Raw genomic sequence first — 18,570 nt, forward strand, 5'->3', positions numbered from 1 at the left:
TAAGCAGATGGATGGATAGATTCTCAGTTTTCATTCAACCCTCTTGGAAAAACCATTGTTAGGTGATAGAGGTGGATTAAATGAGATCACTTATGCTATTGGCAAGTCTCTAGGGTGATTATTGCTTCCAACTTATGGAAACTTCGTAATGAGGTGTCTTTCATACAGGTTTCACTATGGATGCTCTTTTTTATTGTATTGTCGAAGATATAACAAGAACTATTAGTTTGTTGCTATCTGTAACTAAAGTTGTAAGAGCCTGCCATGTTTAGAGGTTGTCTTTCTCTTTTTCTGTATTCCTTTTTGAGCATTAATATAATATCCTTTCAATCATTTAAAAAAATAAAAACTTAATTAGTCATTTCAAAAGTGGGTCAATAACCGTACCTTGCCTTTAAGGGAACCTTGAAGGTTTCAAGGTTTCTTTGGAAATTTCTGAAGACCTTTGCTTGCATGACCATTTGGTCCCATAAGGGCATTGTTGTGGGACGATAAGGTGCTCTTGTTTTCAACCATTTTGAGGGTATAAATCACCCCTCATGAACTAGCCCAATTGAGGAAATGTGAGTGAGGGGTCAAGGGAAATCGTTTGAGGATGCATGTTTAGTTATCCAGTGATGGAATCCTCAGAGAGTGTCTTTGGGAGTTGGTGAAGGTTTGCATACAAGAGATATTTGTTTGAGTGCTTATTGCAACGTCTTTTAAGATGCATAGAAATTGAGAAAGAACCTTCTACTTTAGGCTATATAGTAGGGTGCATTATCATACAAATTTTCAATATTATCTACGTATCTAAGGATTGTTTGTATCTAGAGAATTAGAATAGCTTTTGCATAATTTATTAGCACTACCTTCTTTCGAGGGAGTGCTATAGTCAATAGTTGGATTATCCTTTTGTGAATTTTAATGTATAATTACTACTTTTAAAATAGGGTCTCTTAAGTCAAATCAAACCATAAGCTCTGAATAAGACTAGGAGATATTCTATGTAAGGTATGTACATTTCCCATTTATAAGGAAAGAGTTTCCAACTGCACTTGTTTACTCTTGCATCACAACTTACAAGTGATATCTTGATGAAAGGTAAATGTAAAAGCAAGTGGAGAGGAGTTTTTGGAATTAGTAAAATCCACATTGTGACAGATGTAGGAGTCGTTTTTAAATAACGCAAGGTTAGAGTCCTTGAAGCCCAAGTGGAGAGGAGTTTTTGGAATTAGAAAACCCACTCATTCAAAATTGTGACAATGTAGGAGTTGTTTTAGAATAAAGCAGGGTTAGAGTCTCGACATACGACTTTTAATCTTATCATTAATGGACCCATTGAAATTGGAATGGTGATGTTGGAACATTGTTAGAGCAACTTGATTTAGTTGAAGTGATTGGAAGCTGGAGTGTATGTTGCACTCTTAGCATGAATGTAAGAGATGGGTGTATGCGATGGAGTAGGAAGACCTTAAGTGTTTGTGTCCTTGACCAACTCTTGACCTTGGTTGTTCACTATTGAAGTAGAAGGTCGCCACTGGGGCTTGAGCCAGAAGAGGATTGCTACAAGACTAGGCAATGGGCAATGTGGTATTTGTGTCTTGAGTTTTATAGTTTTATGAGAGATTGACTGGGAAGGGAGCATATCTAGATTCTAGAGAGAGTTGAAGGAAGCACTTTCCAAGAGGGAATCAAATCCGGGTTAGAGCCGCCCAGCAGGCTCCACCAAGAGCACCATGCAGCAGCAGCAGCAGAGGAGCCACCACCACTATAGTTATCATCACCATCAGATCTTGATGCTACTACACGCACAGTGCACTCACTCTAAGGTAAATCACTCTCTCGCACGCACTAAGGTAGATGATAGGAGTTTGGAAGTTGGGAAGAAACCAGCAAGCAATCCGCTTCTCCGTCTAAGTTCTGTTGGGTCAGCAACGAGGACAGGCGAGTTGAGGGGCCGAAGTGGAGGGCACTGCCAGCAAGGGAACGAATCAATCAATCAAGAGGAGTGAGAGGCGAGGCAGTGGGCAGGGGAAGGAAGTAGGAGGAAAAGGAGGAGGAGAGTTGTAACGGAAGCCCACGTAGTGTTGGAAAGTAAAGCATTCATGATGATGGGCTCCGTCCAAGTTAGTTGATCGTGCAAAACAAACGACAAGAAGAAGAAGAAGCAAACAAACAAAGCAAAGCCTGTAGGCACTGTATATACACTCAACTCACTCACAACAGCAACAGCAACAACAACAACAACAACAACAACAACTGTTGGAGTTGAGAGCAAAGCTTGCAAGAGTTGAAGATTTCTTGTTGGCATTAGCATCATCCACTGCCTCGTTTGCCTCTGTTGCCTGTCAATCCATTACCCTCACCACCATCATCTCCAACAATAACCTGGGATGGGATCCCAGCTCACTCCCTCAGTAGCTCATTACCTCCTCCTCCTCCTCCTCCATCCCTCCCTCCCTCCCTCCCTCAGTTGTCACTCGCTTGTCATCATCCCTGCTGCAGCTTCCCTGCCACCCTCACCCAACTCTTCTTCTTGTACCTCTCTCCTTCCCTATCCATTCCTCTCTCCTTCAATCCTCAACAGCCCAAAATCATGCACCTGTCGCATTCCCCTTTCTACCACGGCCCATCGCCTTGATATCAGTGCCTCCTTCGTTTGCATTTGCTTCTTTCGGAATCACTTGGTAGCTGCTAGCTGCACTCACCTCTGCTGCTTTCCAATGTGGGCTTCGGCATGGTGTCCCGGTGAAGCCTCAGGCAGCCTGTAGTTGCGATGAATACCCAATATGTCGCAAAACCAGGCTTGACACGGAATTGCTTGAGATTGAGATTCTTACCGTTTGCAGCCGACTCACCTGAGAGCCATTCTGAAATCAGCCCTGTGCGTCCTGCAGGCATGCTGCCTCCGAATTGTCACCATATGTGCCACCCGCCGTCAACAAGATGGCGGGCACCTCTTCTATTCCACGCAATCAATCCAAGTTACTCAGTGCTTCTCGAATACTCTGTCAAATCTGCCGCTGCTTGCTCCCCTGTTTTTTGGCTCCTGCTGAATTCAAGTAAAATGTGAGCTTCTATCCATCGTAAGGTGGCTCAGCTCTACAAAATGGAATACGAATCGAGCCGCTTTCCTTCTCCGAGCTCCTGTTGTCCTGTTCCATTCCTCAGTGCGTCTCCTTCTCCTGGAAGAACTCCTGCTGTTGAAGGACTCGATTCGAATTACGATGTCAGTTTGCAAAGGCAAGGAGAGACTGTTGTAGACATACCGTGGGTTCCCGACGTGATTAAAGCTACAGAGAGGGACCTTGACACTGGGGAGCAGCCTGCGGGAGAAGGGACGACCAAGTGCTGTCCTGAGCCAGGGCATTTCAATTGCTGGGAACGCAATGCTGCCTCGCGATCATTCTGTGGTGTTATGTGCAATCCTCTCTTGACATCGAGGTTGGCTTTGACGGTAAGTCCTGATACTATCAGTGTTGGCGTGATTCTTGTTCTGTCGAAATCGTTAGCATGCGCTCAAACTATAGGTAGCGACGAGACCGAGCCCTGTAATTGCGCGTTCTTCGAATGCTAGACAAATTCAAGAACCTCAGTCGAAGGTTATTTTGTTTTGCAGGGTCTACTGGCAGTACTTTTGATTGTGATGACCGTGCTCAATTGGGTTTTCACTTCCACCAATGTGCAACACTCTGTTAGATCTGTCGCCGATGAATTTCGTCAAGAGTTGCTACTGCACAGCAAAGCTACTACAAATGCTGTGCTTCAAGGGAACGATGAATCAGCAGCCTCACTGGCAAGGTTTCTCAGCTCTGTTAGTCGAGGAAGCCTATCTACATTTGCAGCTCTAGAGAATCAGGTATGCCCTCCTGGAAATCTAGGCAGGTTCCCGTGGGAATCTGATAAGTTCCTTGGACTGCTTCTATGATGTTCGTTGCTGCCTTACGCTTGGGTTTAGACTCATGGACATCAATTTGCAACTTATGTGTCCTGTTTCAGGTGAGGCCATCACTCTTCCTTGTCTTTTCGGTTCTCACAGGGAAAGCTCAAGTCACATATATTGGAGAGAATGGCATATTCATGTCCTACTCAAGTGGTTCATCCGGCACGACGTTTATTTTTGCGAACTCATCGTATCTAGACCCTCAGGGGTATAAGTGGTATCGTCAATCTGCTGATGAGAGTACGGGAATACCCAACGGAGAAGCTACTCCAATCGCTCCTTTTCGATACTGGGGACGTAATTCGGTGAAAAGCTTGCTGCAAGGTCAAGATAGCACGGCGACCTGGGATATCTCACTAGCTGATTCAAAGAGCGTATTGTTCTCCTCTCTTTCGCCTGTTACACAAAGTCCTTCCACAGGTCCTGTTGGTGCCATTGCAATAGGGGTACGTCTAGCAAGGATTCAAGACCTTTTCCAAACTCTTGATCTGGAAGGAGGTGATGTCTACCTTGCCACTGAAGATGGCCGGTTGGTAGCTCAAACAGGACCTCCCGTCTCAATATCTAGTGAAGGGAATGATACTGAGATATTGCCTCTGGCCACAGAATCCAACAATGCGATCATAGCAGGGGCTGCAAATTCCTTGATGAGACAGTTCCCAAAAATTTTGGCCCTAAGGGATGAAACATTTATGGCAATCGATGTAAATTTGCAGGGCACACGCTACATGGTAGACAGTGCGCCAATCCATCTTGCAGGCACAACATTGGTATGCGCATGACATGCTTGCTTAGAAATAGGAAAGAGGGTTTGCCGTCTTTTTAGCCCATGAGAAGAGAAACAAGAGCACTTGCTTGTTTCTGATTCAATTTTGGCCTGTTTCATCTGGCTAAGGAAAATAGTTTTAAAATTCATTGTCAGTACTGACTTTATTGTGACAGGTGTGTGTTGTTATTATCCCATATAGCAGCATTTGGGGTCCAACAGAGAAGCGAAGCCATACGACCTTGGCAGTTCTAGTTGCACTAGCTACTTGCATGGGGCTAGTTGGGTGCTTCTTTGTGGTTCTTTTAACAAAGGGTGTCAGCAATGAGATGCGTCTCCGGGCAGCACTGATTCAGCAGTTGGAAGAGACAAAGAGGGCTGAAACAAAGAGTAGTCACAAGAGCCTAGTATTCGCTAATATGAGCCATGATCTTCGCACTCCACTGGCAGCTATTCTTGGTCTTATCGATCTGTGCCTTTGTGATACTTCCGAATGCTCTGAGCTTGAGTCCAACTTACTCCAAATGAAGTCTTGTGCCACTAATCTGCTTGGTATGTCACTAACTCCGCCTCAGGTATTTGATAGGTTCAATGTATACAGCTGTTGTTGCAACTATACTCTACCTTGTATGATCCACAGTGTGCAAGGATGACCGATCTTGCAAGCGTAATGTTATTGTGGGTAAACCCTAGAATATACTTACTAGTAAGGGCTTTGATATGATTTCGTGTTGTCTACTGTTTGTTAGCATATCCATGTCAGACTTGTTTTATTTCTGAAACTCATACGAGTATGAATATGTGGTTGTAGTTTGTAAACTGGCCAAGCGCTTCTGGCTTCTGATTCGTGGTACAAAACTTCATGTACAGGAATTTTGAACTCAATCTTGGACATGAGTAAAATTGAGGCAGGAAAGTTGCTGTTGCAGGAGTCAGATTTCGATCTGGTAAATGCTCTTGAAGAAGTAGTTGACATTTTCTCCGTTGTTGGGCTTAAAAAAGGAGTAGAGGTGGTCCTAGATCTTTCAGATGGAAGCGTTGAAAAGGCCTCATGGGTGATAGCAGACGCAGGGCGTCTCAAGCAGATCATGGCTAACCTGCTCAGTAATGGTGTTAAGTTTACCTCTGAGGGGGGGCATGTTGTCCTGCGTGCATGGGTGAAACCTATGGGCGTAACTACAGCTAGGCCTCACTTGAGGTACCGAGGAAGGATGTCCACTTGGCCTTGGAACCAATTCTTCAAATCCCCGTCCCGGGAAAAGGAGATATGCAAGCTAATTCAGGGATTTTCTGAGCGACACCAAAATGAGGACGACATACAGATAGAGTTTGAGGTTGATGACACAGGAAGAGGCATACCAAAAGAAAGGTGGAAAGCTGTTTTTGAAAATTTTGTACAAGTGGAGTCTTCAGGTCCACGAAACTACGATGGAACAGGGCTTGGCCTTGGCATAGTTAGATCCTTGGTAAGCTTGGCGATCCAATGCATTAGTGCATCCCATGCTTGTCTGCTCATCTTTGCCGATCGATTTCTAACTGTCCTTTCAATTTCTTTCTGGAAAAGGTTTTTTGACAGCAGAGTATTCTCTAATGTACAGACAATTCTTTTCTGAACATCATTTATAATTGGAACAGGTCCGTTTGATGGGAGGAGATATCAACATTATTGACAAGGACGAACCTGGAGAACCAGGAACTCGTTTTAAATTTAGTCTAGTGTTCAAACGCAGCAAAACGTATGCAAAGCATGGGGGAGGGAAAGGCTCCTTACAAGAATATAATGTGCAGGATGGGGCTTCTTTACAGGCCACATTCGGTGTCAATAGCACATCGGTCTCTCCTAGCTGGCATCTGGATTCCAGTGAAGCACCTATTCTTTCTCAGGATTTGGACGTGGCCGGTCTTAATTCACCCCCGATTGCAGAAGGATTTCATGTCTTGATAGCAATGCAGGGACAGGCAGGCAAGAGAGTGGTGAAGAAGTGGATGGAAAGAAGAGGTTTGCAAGTGTGGACAATTAGTAGCTGGGATGAATTCACACCGACCGTTGAGAGAATCAAGCGAGAGATTTTCTGTGAAAGTTTCAGCACCTCGGAAAGATTTAACATAATATCTCCCGGGAGTCATCTCGGTGATTCATGGGTGGAGGATATGGACCAAAATGAGACGGCAAGGGCAAGAACTAGCATTGATGCATCTATGCATCAGCTGCCTATTCCCGACTCTGGCTCTACTGCAGATTTTAAGCCAAAAGGACATGCACAACGCGGTCGCCTTCTCTTGTTGATAGATATTGCTATGGTTACAGTACCTTTGGATTCTTTGTTTTTGGCGTTGGAGGACAGTTTGTTGGAAGGCCCATTTTTCAAGGTTATCTGGCTGGTCAATGCAAACACTCCAAGTGCCGATCTTCAGGATTTAAAAACGGGAGCCATTCCGTGCGACCTCATTCTGCACAAGCCCTTACATGCTTCTCGATTACAGTGTATTTGGGAATTGTTACAAGATCTAATTGGCAATAGAGCGCGAAAGTCATGCGAGGGCGAAGTGCCACATTTGCCTTCTAGGTTTTGTGAAAGTATCGATATGGGTACAGCCAACTCGCTGTACACATCTCTTTCATGTATGAGAACTTTTCAGGAGGAGGCACGATTGCCGTCAGACATGAGCAACTTCAAGAGTCAAGCAACCGATAATGATGACAAAAATCGTCCTTTGCAATCAGCCATTGCCTTCCGCGATAGCACCTCCGCTCTGTCAGGGAGGACAAACATTGAAAGGTCGTCACCTCCACAAACACCCAATAGATCACCATTGTATAGAAGCCCAGAGAAGCTGCCACATTCAAGGGGTAGATCCAGAGAGGATGAGCTAATGGGTCCTCAGCATGCATTGTCGTCGATGCACATCCTTGTTGCTGAGGACAATCCTGTGTTGCAGCGACTAACTAAAACAACGCTAGTTCGCTTGGGGGCAACGGTCGAGTGCGTCGACAACGGTGCCGAGGCTGCTCGTCTGGTTTTGGAAAACTTGTACAGAAGTAGAGTCTCTCCATCTGGGGATGCAGGGTCTCTCTCAGAGGGAGGCACTACAGAGAACAAAAATCTTCCATTTGACTTAGTCCTTATGGACTGCGAGGTACGCTTTTCTTCTATTACAGTACAATGATGTGACCAGCTGAGCTCGATCTGTGCAACTTTCCTTACTGTACAGAACAAAATAGAGCAAAAACCTCATCGCATGCTTGACTTTGGATACAGATGCCTATTTTAAACGGCTACGACGCGACCCAACGCATACGGGATGAAGAGAGTAGATATGGTGTCCGAACTCCTGTCATAGCTCTCACAGCACATGCAATGGCTCAGGATGAGAAGAAGTGCATTGAGGCTGGAATGGATTTTTACTTGACCAAGCCGCTGGCAACAAAGGCGTTACTCAATGCAGTAGCAAATCTTTCCACAGGACGAAATTCTTAATATCAGAGCGGGGAGGGAGGTTCGTCTCCTGCATCAAGGTTCTTGTGTCCCTTTTCCGAGAGATCAACCTTCGGACTAGTCCCCAGCAGCTGCAGCCTGGACTTTTTTAGCAGTTGGACCATATTTGCGGTGAGCCATCTCTTGTGGCATAGCAATTTTCTTTACCAATGAGAAGAAGCTACGATTGAATTAGCTTCTGGGCATCTGCAATATGCTTGATGAAATTAGCTCTAATTGCTTGATGAAATTAGAGCTAATTTCATCAACAGAGTTTCAGGAATATTGCAGATGCCCTCAAGCTCAGCTTTTCGTTTTCCTATATTCGAAAATCTAAGACTAACACTTAATCTTCACTATACTTGATTCTGTTCATATTGACAGAAGGTAATGGCTTGGCAAAGGCTTATCTGCTGCACCAGGCTGCACTTAAATGGACCAAAATATCGACTGCCACCTCACATTTCTTTACCAGACCTTCGATCCAAGAAGGATATACAAGTCCATGCATTTAAAAGAGCCTGCACCGGACCCCTGAGTTTCCATCATTAATTCGGAAAGCAGCTCCTCAAAAGTGTAGATACACTACATAAAATTATTCAAATGCTATATGCCAGGCGTTGGCATAGTTATGATTTAGAACCAGCACGTGATTCTCAACTTCTAGTTGCTGTACAAGAGACCAAAAGTTCAACTTATAGTTTGGAGGGTGATTGTGTTGTTACACAGCCCTAAGGCTTGAACTTCATTCTCTTCTCTTTTGTCTAAATTTACATACATTCACTAGCTCAAAATTTTATCCTTACAACTCTTTTTATCTACAGAAAGGAACTTTCTATTAATGCAAGTTGAGAAACCAATTATACAAATCAGCAATTCGAGGGGTTTGATTATGGGAAAGGGAAGAAAACAATTGGTTGTGATAAAAACAAATTGCTTCATGATGCTATGCTACACGCACACACCTCACTCTCTCTTCGTCAGAGTCTAAACACCCCCTCATGCTCTCTTGACAGCGCATTGACTTCACCCAGGAGCTTTGCCATTAGCCGAAGCCCCCCTCATGATCTTTGACACTATGAAATGCTTGTGCAAGTTGAACCTCCTCCTCGGTACCCTCATGCTCTTTGAACCCCTAGGCTACCTCATCTTCGACAAGCTTATATGAGTTCTTCGGCCATTTGCGGTCGTTGGATCTCCACGCCTCAATCGTTGGATGAGTGCCACGTCTAGGTCTTCGTCACACTGGTCGGTCTAGGGTTGTTGCCCTAACTGTTGGCCACATGTCCCTATGTTCGGGCGCGGGGGATTGAGTCCCACTCTCAAGATCACTTGTTCGTCTGCCACATGTCCTATTGGAACTAGCTTCTCCTTGGTCCATTGGCTCTGTTGGCTCCATGTGTCCTAGGTGCAGGCATCCCATGTCGTGTTCACACACATATCATCTTGCTATGTATACTGGTTGTGGGTCCACCCCTTTTGGCACAGGTTTACTTCCCTAACCTTAGTTGGGTTGTCGTATCCTTGGAAGCACCCTTCTTCTTGAGTTCTTTTGGCCTGCTAGTATAAGATCTTGTGATCCTTCACCTGGGTGGCCTTCTTGGACCTAGTCTGTGGGGAAGGGGTGCCTTGGGGTTTTGCGACACGGGCATTTTGTCCTTCCTTGCTTGCTCCTTCATTTCCCTGCGTATGGCTCTGGCCTACATCCTCGTGATGACCTTCAAGGGTACTGCCGCTACTTGACCTTCAAGGGTACTGTCGCTACTTGTTCAATACTCAACAGATTGATGCTAGTACTCTTGGGCGGGGTGGCCGAAGTTGCTGGTCTCATCAAGGGGCAATCCTTGCATAAATGCTCCCCTCCGCAACTAGCACACAAGGGCATAGGGCGTGTTGTGGGTTGAAACTGTCGGGGTAAAATCCCTATAGGGGCAGTCCTTTAGAAAATGCCGCCCTTGGCATTTAAAGCATGACATAGGAGGGTTCATTGAGCCCTTATATGGGCATTCACTTGCCCTATGCGGACCTTGTGAGGGAAAGAGAGAGTAGGGGAGTGGAACAAAGGAGACAGAGAGAGGGAGACACAAGAAGTGTGGGTGTGTAAAAAGTGTTGAGCCACACCACAAATTCATAGGTTTTATTAGGATTAGGGATTCACCCTATGACTGTCTTAACTTTTAAAGGGTGGCAATGTGCCTTTACCCCAACAACCTCCCACCTAAAGGCCAATGTGCCTAAAGGGGAGAAAAGAATAAAAATTACAGCAATATACAGTTACTGTATACAAGACCATAAAATAAGAATGGTCTCATCCTAATCCCATGATGTGGCGACAATGTGCAAACCGCTCTGTAGGCAAGCTCTTAGTGAGCAAATCTGCAGGATTATCATCAGTATGCACCTTCACAAGCTCAAGTCGCTTGTCTTCCAGTACCTCCCTGATGAAATGGTATTTCACATCTATGTGCTTGGTCTTCTGATGAAAGACCGGATTCTTTGCCAACATGATAGCACTCTGACTATCACAATGCAAAATTGGCATATCTCCTGTAATGCCCAAATCTCCCACCAGCCGAGTAAGCCATATTGCTTCCTTGCAAGCCTCAGTGGCTGCAACATATTCAGCTTAAGTGGTTGACAGTGCAATGCATTTCTGCAACCGAGACACCCATGATATAGCACCTCCTGCAAATGTGAATATAACCGGTAGTAGACTTCCGGTTATCTGCATTCCCTGCATAGTCTGAATCTGTAAAACCATGCACCAATGCATCCTGCCTACCATAGCATATGCACAAGTCTTTGTACCCTTGAGATACCTCAAGACGCCTTTCACTGCTTCCCAGTGCCGCTTGCCTGGATTTGCCATATACCTGCTGATGACTCCCACCGCAAAAGCAATTTCCGGACGAGTGGCAACCATGGCATACATCAAAGAACCAACTGCAGATGCATACAGAACCTTGGCCATTTCAGCCTTATCATCATCTGATCTGGGGCTGTCCTTACTACTGAGTTTTAAATGTGGAGGCAACGGGGTACTAATAGACTTCCCCCCCTCCATTTTAAACCTCTGCAGTACTTTGTCAATGTACTCCTTTTGTGACAGAAACAAAAGTCCCTTGGACCTGTCACGAATAATCCGCATACCAAGAATATGGTTTGCATCACCCAAGTCTTTCATGTCAAAAGACTTATGCAGTTGCTTCTTCAAAGCACTAATTTTCTGCTGAGATTTGCTGGCAATCAGCATGTCATCCACATATAGAATGAGTAGCATCAAACTGCCATCCTTTGCCCGTTTGGTGTACAAGCAGTGATCGGTCTCACACCTATGATACCCTTGGGACTGCATGAAGGCATCAAACTTCTTGTACCATTCTCTTGGCGCCTGCTTGAGTCCATACAAGCTCCTCTTGAGCTTACACACAAGCTGCTCTTTCCCTTTAACAGCATATCCCTCTGGCTGACTCATGTAGATCTCATCATGGAGATCTCCGTGAAGAAAAGTAGTCTTCACATCCATCTGACATAAATCCATGTCCTCATGAGCAACAAGAGCTAACACTGCTCTCAAAGTAGTCATCTTGACTACAGGGGAAAAAATCTCATCAAAGTCAATGCCCTTCTCCTGCTTAAATCCCTTGGCAACCAATCTGGCCTTATACCTCGGTAAAGCATTTGAATCCACTTTGACTTTGTAAACCCACTTGCATGGCAAAACCTTTCTGCCTGCAGGTAGCTGCACCAAGTCCCATGTATCATTTTGAAGTAGGGAGTCCATTTCTGACTGCATGGCTTTCTCCCACTTCCTTTTCTCTGTTCTTCCCATAGCTTCCTTGAAGCTGGAAGGCTCACCACAATCTGTTAGCATGATAAAATCAGCCACATTATTGGCTCCTGGAACAAACCTGTCAGGAGGCCGTTGTACACGGGTGCTCCTCCTAACAAAATGTTCCATATTAGGCTGCTGTCTAGCCTGTTCGTCATGCATGACGGGTGGCTGTACCACCATATTTGGCTGTTCTACAGCGCCATTTGCTGGCATTCCCAGTGGTGTGAAGATTGTGGGAGAGAGGGAAGGAGTCTTACTTGACGCTTTCTCACATGCACAATGGGGGAATACACACGAAGGTGGAGGCTGAAAACAGTTTTCCTCTTCTTAGTTGTGTAAGCCAAAAGAACTCTAGTACAAAGAAATAGAAGAACCCTATATGTGGGTCTCAAACCAAACTCAACTAACTAAGGTGGCATACTAACTGAGCCACAAACTATAGTAGATAAGGATAGCTGTCATCCAGCTATTATTCGTGGGCGGTGTACCAACCGCATCTCCAGCTAACAAGTCGGTGACATAAGTGCACAACGGTCACCCTGGCATATCTCGAGTGGAGCTCGATATCTCAACACTCCCCCTCGAGCTCAATCCCAAATCCTGCACACCAAGCAGGTCTCTGAACTTGCGCAGCTTCTCTACGCCCAATGCTTTCGTGAATATGTCAGCTACCTGATCCTCTGTGCTGACATAAACTAGATCAATAAGACCTAGTAAAACCTTCTCCCGCACATAGTGATAATGCACCTCAATGTGCTTTGTTCTGACATGAAAGACTGGGTTCTTTGCCAAATGTATACTACTCATGTTGTCACAATAAATGACAACTGGCCCATCTGTAGACTGATGCATATCATAGAGTAGCTTATGCAACCAAGCTACCTCACATGCAGCCATTGCTGCACCCCTGTACTCAGCCTCTGTGCTTGACAAGGCAACTGTAGGCTGTTTCTTGCTGCTCCAAGTGACTGCAGCACTCCCAAAAGAGAACACATATCCACTGGTAGATCGTCTATCAGAAATGCTACCAGCCCAATCAGCATCAGTGTATCCATGCAACTGTATCTGAACCCCAGCCTCATAAAATAGTCCATACTGCAATGTGGACTTCACATACCTGAGTATGCGTCTAGCCGCATCCAAATGCGGTTTCCTTGGAGCCTGCATAAACTGACTTACCAACCCAACAGCATAGCTCAAATCTGGCCTGGTAATAGTCATGTAAATCAAACTTCCTACTATGCGTCTGTACATAGTAGGGTCTTCCAGAAGCTCACCTGCATCTGTGCTCAGCTTCACATTCTGCTCCAAAGGAACTGAAATAGGCTTACAGCCTGTCATCCCATATTTGGATAGCATGTCCAATCCATACTGCCTCTGCAAGAGCTGTATCCCACTTGGTGATCTAATCACCTCAATGCCCAAGAAATAACGCAGCTCTCCCAAATCCTTCATCTCAAACTTCTGCCTCAATAGCATTTTCACATGAAGGATATCTTCATCACTATCACCTGTGATGATCAAATCATCAACGTAAATGACCAGCAGCATAATCCCTTTCTCTGTTTTTCTCACATAGAGTGAGAAATCTGCCTTGGAAATCTGAAAGCCAATAGTGACAAGATACTGTCCTATCTTGTCAGACCATGCTCTAGGTGCTTGCTTCAAGCCATACAAGGCTTTCTTCAACCTGCAAACAAACTCAGGATGAGTAGCATGAACATAACCTGCTGGCTGCTCCATAAAGACCTCTTCTTGCAAATCACCATGCAAGAAGGCATTCTTTACATCCATCTGATGTAAAGACCATCCCTTTGATGCAGCCATAGCAATGGCTGCTCTTACGGTTGCCATCCTTGCAACCGGGCTGAAAGTTTCTTCATAATCAATGCCATATGTCTGTGCATACCCCTTGACAACTAATCTTGCCTTGTATCTATTCACAGAACCATCTGCATTGTGCTTGATCTTATAAACCCACTTACAACCAATTGCATTCTTGCCTTTAGGCAAAGGCACCAATTCCCATGTAGCATTAGCATCCAAGGCATCCATTTCTTCATCCATGGCTTTCTCCCATTTTTCATTTCCCATGGCTTGCTCAAAAGAAGTGGGTTCTGGTTCCTGTATCACTTTGACCATATAGGCATAGTGAATGGCTATAAATCCATCATATTTCAGCCTATTCACAGGATACCTAACCCTGGTAGACCTACGCAAAATAGGCTCACTTCCAGGTGCTCTCAAAACATCCCTGGTCTTCCTTACTCCAGGTGTAACAACAGAAGGAATACCCAACTCATCATCAATGCTCTGTTCTGAGCCACTGGATTCACCATCCACATAAGAGTGACCTGCATTCACATCAAACATGGGCTGATCTACCTTCTCTTTTCCTTTTCGTGATACCTGCGTCCCACTATCTGCATTGCTTTGAGGGGATTCTCCTGATCTCAATCTGCCTGTCCATGGTGAAGTATGTGAACCACTGGTAGAGGACACTCCAGGTCCACTGATATTTTGTGATTGCTGCTGTGCATTCTGTGCAGCATTACCATTTTGTGCATCTACATCAATCATCACATTTACTGGTTTATACCAGCTGCTCATCTCATCAAAAACAACATCTCTGCTCACTGTGAACTTACGTGTAGAAGGGTTATAGCATCTATACCCTTTCTGCTGCAGAGAATAACCAATAAAGACGCACTTCTCAGCTTTTGGATCCAACTTGGACCTCAACTCATCTGGCACATGGACATAAGCAATGCAACCAAAAATCTTCAAATGAGAAATATCTGGTTTCCTACCAGTATACATCTCCTCTGGCGTCATGCCATGTATTGCTGCAGTGGGAGTCCTATTCATTATATAGACTGCTGTAGCAACTGCTTCAGCCCAATAATAATCTGGTAGATCTTTTTCATTTAGCATAGCCCGAGACACCTCTCCAATATGCCTATTTTTTCTTTCTGCAATTCCATTTTGCTGTGGGGTATGACTGCATGAATATTGCTGCTTTATACCATGCTCCAGCAAGAACCTTGCAAACTCATTTGAGAGGTACTCTCCCCCTCCATCTGACCTTAGGCATTTTATTTGCATGCCTGTTTCTTTTCAACCATAGCTTTGAAAGCCTTGAAGTGCCCAAACACTTCACTTTTCTTTTTCATAAAATACACCCACAGTTTTCTGCTGAAGTCATCAATAAATGTGACAAAATAGTGACAGCCTCCAATAGATGCAGCTTTTGTAGTCCACACATCAGAGTGGATTAATTCCAATGGTTTTTTACTCTCTTGAACATGCCTAGGAAAAGGTTTCCTTGCCTGTTTCCCAAATTGACAGGCTTCACAAATCTTGTGCATTTCTACAACCTTGAATTTTGGCAATCCTGCAACAATATTTTGGGCTTGCATTGATTTAAGTCGCTGTATATTAACATGACCAATGCGTTTGTGCCAGATATCAATATCTGCAACTACACCGGTCCCATGTGCAAACATTGCTGCACTCAATTCAGGCATGTCTGCATCCAATGTAAACATCCTGCCCTTCTTCTTTCCTTTTGCTATCAAGCGACCATTATTTTTCATATCCTCAACAAAGCATCCATGAGGATTAAATCTGACCTGCAAGCCCTGCTCAACCATCTAACCAACAGAAACCAGGTTCTTGGTGATGTTCGGGACATGAAATACATTAGACAAGTATTTCTTTTTCCCATCCTGCATAGACAAAGGAATTTTGCCAATCTGCACAATAGGATGTGCAGTATCATCACTAGTCTCCACAAATCCTGGTTTTTCCATTTTTCTTGAATCCTGCATCCATTCAGCGTGACCTGTCATGTGGTTTGACGCACCCGAGTCAACATACCACACATCATTACTTTCTTCTGCACTTGTTACAGAATTTGTCATATGCTGCACCATAAACAAATGCTCATTTCTGTCATCACCCTGTCTACTAGAGGATGCATAATTGCCTTGCTGCAATTTTCCACTCATAATGTCATTCTGCTTTTTGTAGCAGTCTTTAGCCATATGACCCATTTTGCCACAATAGTAGCATTCAACATTGCTGTTTGCATTTTGGCTTCTCTGCCATCCACCACGGCCTCTTTGGCTCCCCCTGCCTCTAGAGTTACCACGTCCTCCTGCATAGGACTGGTTTTCTTGCGTTTGCTGCATATTCTGATTTCTACCACGGCGTGCAGATTGGCCTCCTCTACCTCTGCCTCTACCTCTGCTAGCATTTGAGTAGAAGACAGTTTCTTTTGAAGTTCCTGCTGAAGAAGATGCACCCCCATTTCTCTGCTCTTCAGAAATTAGAAGAGCAATCAACTCCTCAAAATCAGGAAAGTTTTCACGGACGGCAATGGATGTCCGGAACTGTGCATAATCCTTTCCTAGACCATTCAAGGTCACAGAAACCAAATCATCATCATCCACTGGCGACCCGATGGAAGCAAGTGCATCTGCAATTTTCTTCACTTTCATGTGGTAGTCATTTATGCTCAAATTTTCTCTCTGCACATTGTGCAACTCCTGTTTGAGTTGCATTTTCCTGGCTTGCGTATTTGTGCTATACATTTTTGCCAAAGTATCCCATGCCTCCTTTGGCGTATTTGCATCCTGAATATGCACAATCATGGAGTCCGAAATACTGATAGACAGCCAGTACATAACTTTCCTGGCTCTCTCATGCCATCCTTTGAATGCCTGCATTTCCTGTTGACTGGGAACATTAGGAAGAACAGGTTCTTCTTCATTTCCTGTAATGAATTCCCAATAGCCTTTTCCCATCAAGAAATTCGTCATTCTAAACTTCCATGCCTGGAAGTTGTTCTTGTCAAGCTTTTCAGTGACAATCTGCGAAAGAGAATCAGATGCCATTACAGAACACTGCGAAATATTCTGTCACTGCAAAAAACACAGCTTTTGCCTCACACGGGCAGATCTGCAAAACCGACGAGAGTGGTATTTCACCACACAGTCACTTCCTAGTGACGATTTTGCATCAACAGGCAATAGGCATGAATCTGCAACTCCCAATATCTCTGCACACAGGCATACGATGCAATTTCTGCGGCACCTTTCCACCGCGACTAGCCGCGCAGTGGTCGCATAGCAAAAAATAGGGCCTTTTTCTGAGTGCCTGCGAAGAACTTCCGCGTTCAAAACGGGCCCCGAAACGGCCTCAAATCAGAAAAATAAAGTCACTAAGGGCTTGCCCTTTCCCGTAGCATATACTGCGCTCTCGCCACACCGCGAAGGACATCTCAATCTGAAACAGTGCACTCCTGCACTTCTGGTTGTGCTACCTGCAGAGATTTGCTCCCAAACTCGAAATAGGAAAGCAACACTTGTCCTCTTACCAGGACACCACGAACTTGGCTTGCTTTCTTGAGCTCCTTACCACGAACAAGGCTCTGATACCAAGTGAAGATTGTGGGAGAGAGGGAAGGAGTCTCACTTGACGCTTTCTCACATGCACAATGGGGGAATACACACGAAGGTGGAGGCTGAAGACAGTTTTCCTCTTCTTAGTTGTGTAAGCCAAAAGAACTCTAGTACAAAGAAATAGAAGAACCCTATATGTGGGTCTCAAACCAAACTCAACTAACTAAGGTGGCATACTAACTGAGCCACAAACTATAGTAGATAAGGATAGCTGTCATCCAGCTATTATTCGTGGGCGGTGTACCAACCGCATCTCCAGCTAACAAGTCGGTGACATAAGTACACAACGGTCACCCTGGCATATGTCGAGTGGAGCTCGATATCTCAACAAGTGGTGCATCATTGGCAAAATTGTCTGGCTGATTTTCAGCCTGTATACCCTCTTGAGCAGGGTTATTTACAGCAGCCTGCTGCTGCATATTAATGGGCATTCTTTGCTGTCTGACATCATCATAAACAACCCTTCTGTATTCCACAGGTTGCACGGGTTCTTTGTGTACACTATCCTCTTTAAAGATGACGTCATTGCTGCGTATAATCTTCCGTTTGACGGGATCCCATAACCTGTACCCCATTTCACCTTCGTCACCGTAACCTATGAAGATGCATCTGAAAGACTTTGGCTCCAGTTTGGTGCGCAGTTCTTTGCGTATATGAGCAAAGCACTCGCAGCCAAACACACGTAAGTGCTTATATGAAGGTGGCTTGCCAGACCACACCTCCTCTGGCACTTTCAACTCCAAAGCCTTATTCGGCGACCTGTTAATTAGGTGAACTGCTGTTTGCACGGCTTCTGCCCAAAAGCCATGGGGCAATGTAGCATAAGACAACATACATCGAACTTTTTCCTAAATAGTTCGATTCATCCGCTCACTCACACCATTTTGAGATGCATTATGAGGGGCTGTGAGTTCCTGTTTAATGCCCTTAGCTTCGCAAAACTGTACAAAAGCATGTGACACATACTCACCCCCATTATCGGATCTGAGGCATTTCAGCTTGCGTCCTGTCCGATTCTCAACCTGAGCGACAAACTTCTTGAAAGCATCTAAGGCATCGCTCTTATGCTTCAAGAAATAGACCACACTTTGCGTGTGGCATCA

General features: G+C 44.8%; 1 protein-coding gene across 1 annotated transcript; it reads left to right on the plus strand.

Moving 5' to 3' along the window:
* The first annotated feature begins 2,482 nt into the window (after positions 1–2,482).
* On the plus strand, positions 2,483–8,869 carry LOC147889831 (histidine kinase CKI1-like). Its single transcript, XM_087391938.1, has 8 exons — positions 2,483–3,439; positions 3,602–3,841; positions 3,982–4,695; positions 4,868–5,243; positions 5,562–6,157; positions 6,327–7,829; positions 7,952–8,299; positions 8,552–8,869. Exons 1-7 carry the CDS (start codon positions 3,092–3,094, stop codon positions 8,168–8,170), a joined length of 3,996 nt encoding a protein of 1,331 aa, XP_087248064.1. The 5' UTR covers positions 2,483–3,091; the 3' UTR covers positions 8,171–8,299; positions 8,552–8,869.
* Positions 8,870–18,570: the final 9,701 nt, after the last annotated feature.

Source organism: Dipteris shenzhenensis, chromosome 20, assembly GCF_047967505.1.
Source record: "Dipteris shenzhenensis isolate YYH24624 ecotype China chromosome 20, Dip_SZ_1.0, whole genome shotgun sequence".
NCBI classification, from domain to species: Eukaryota; Viridiplantae; Streptophyta; class Polypodiopsida; order Gleicheniales; family Dipteridaceae; genus Dipteris; species Dipteris shenzhenensis.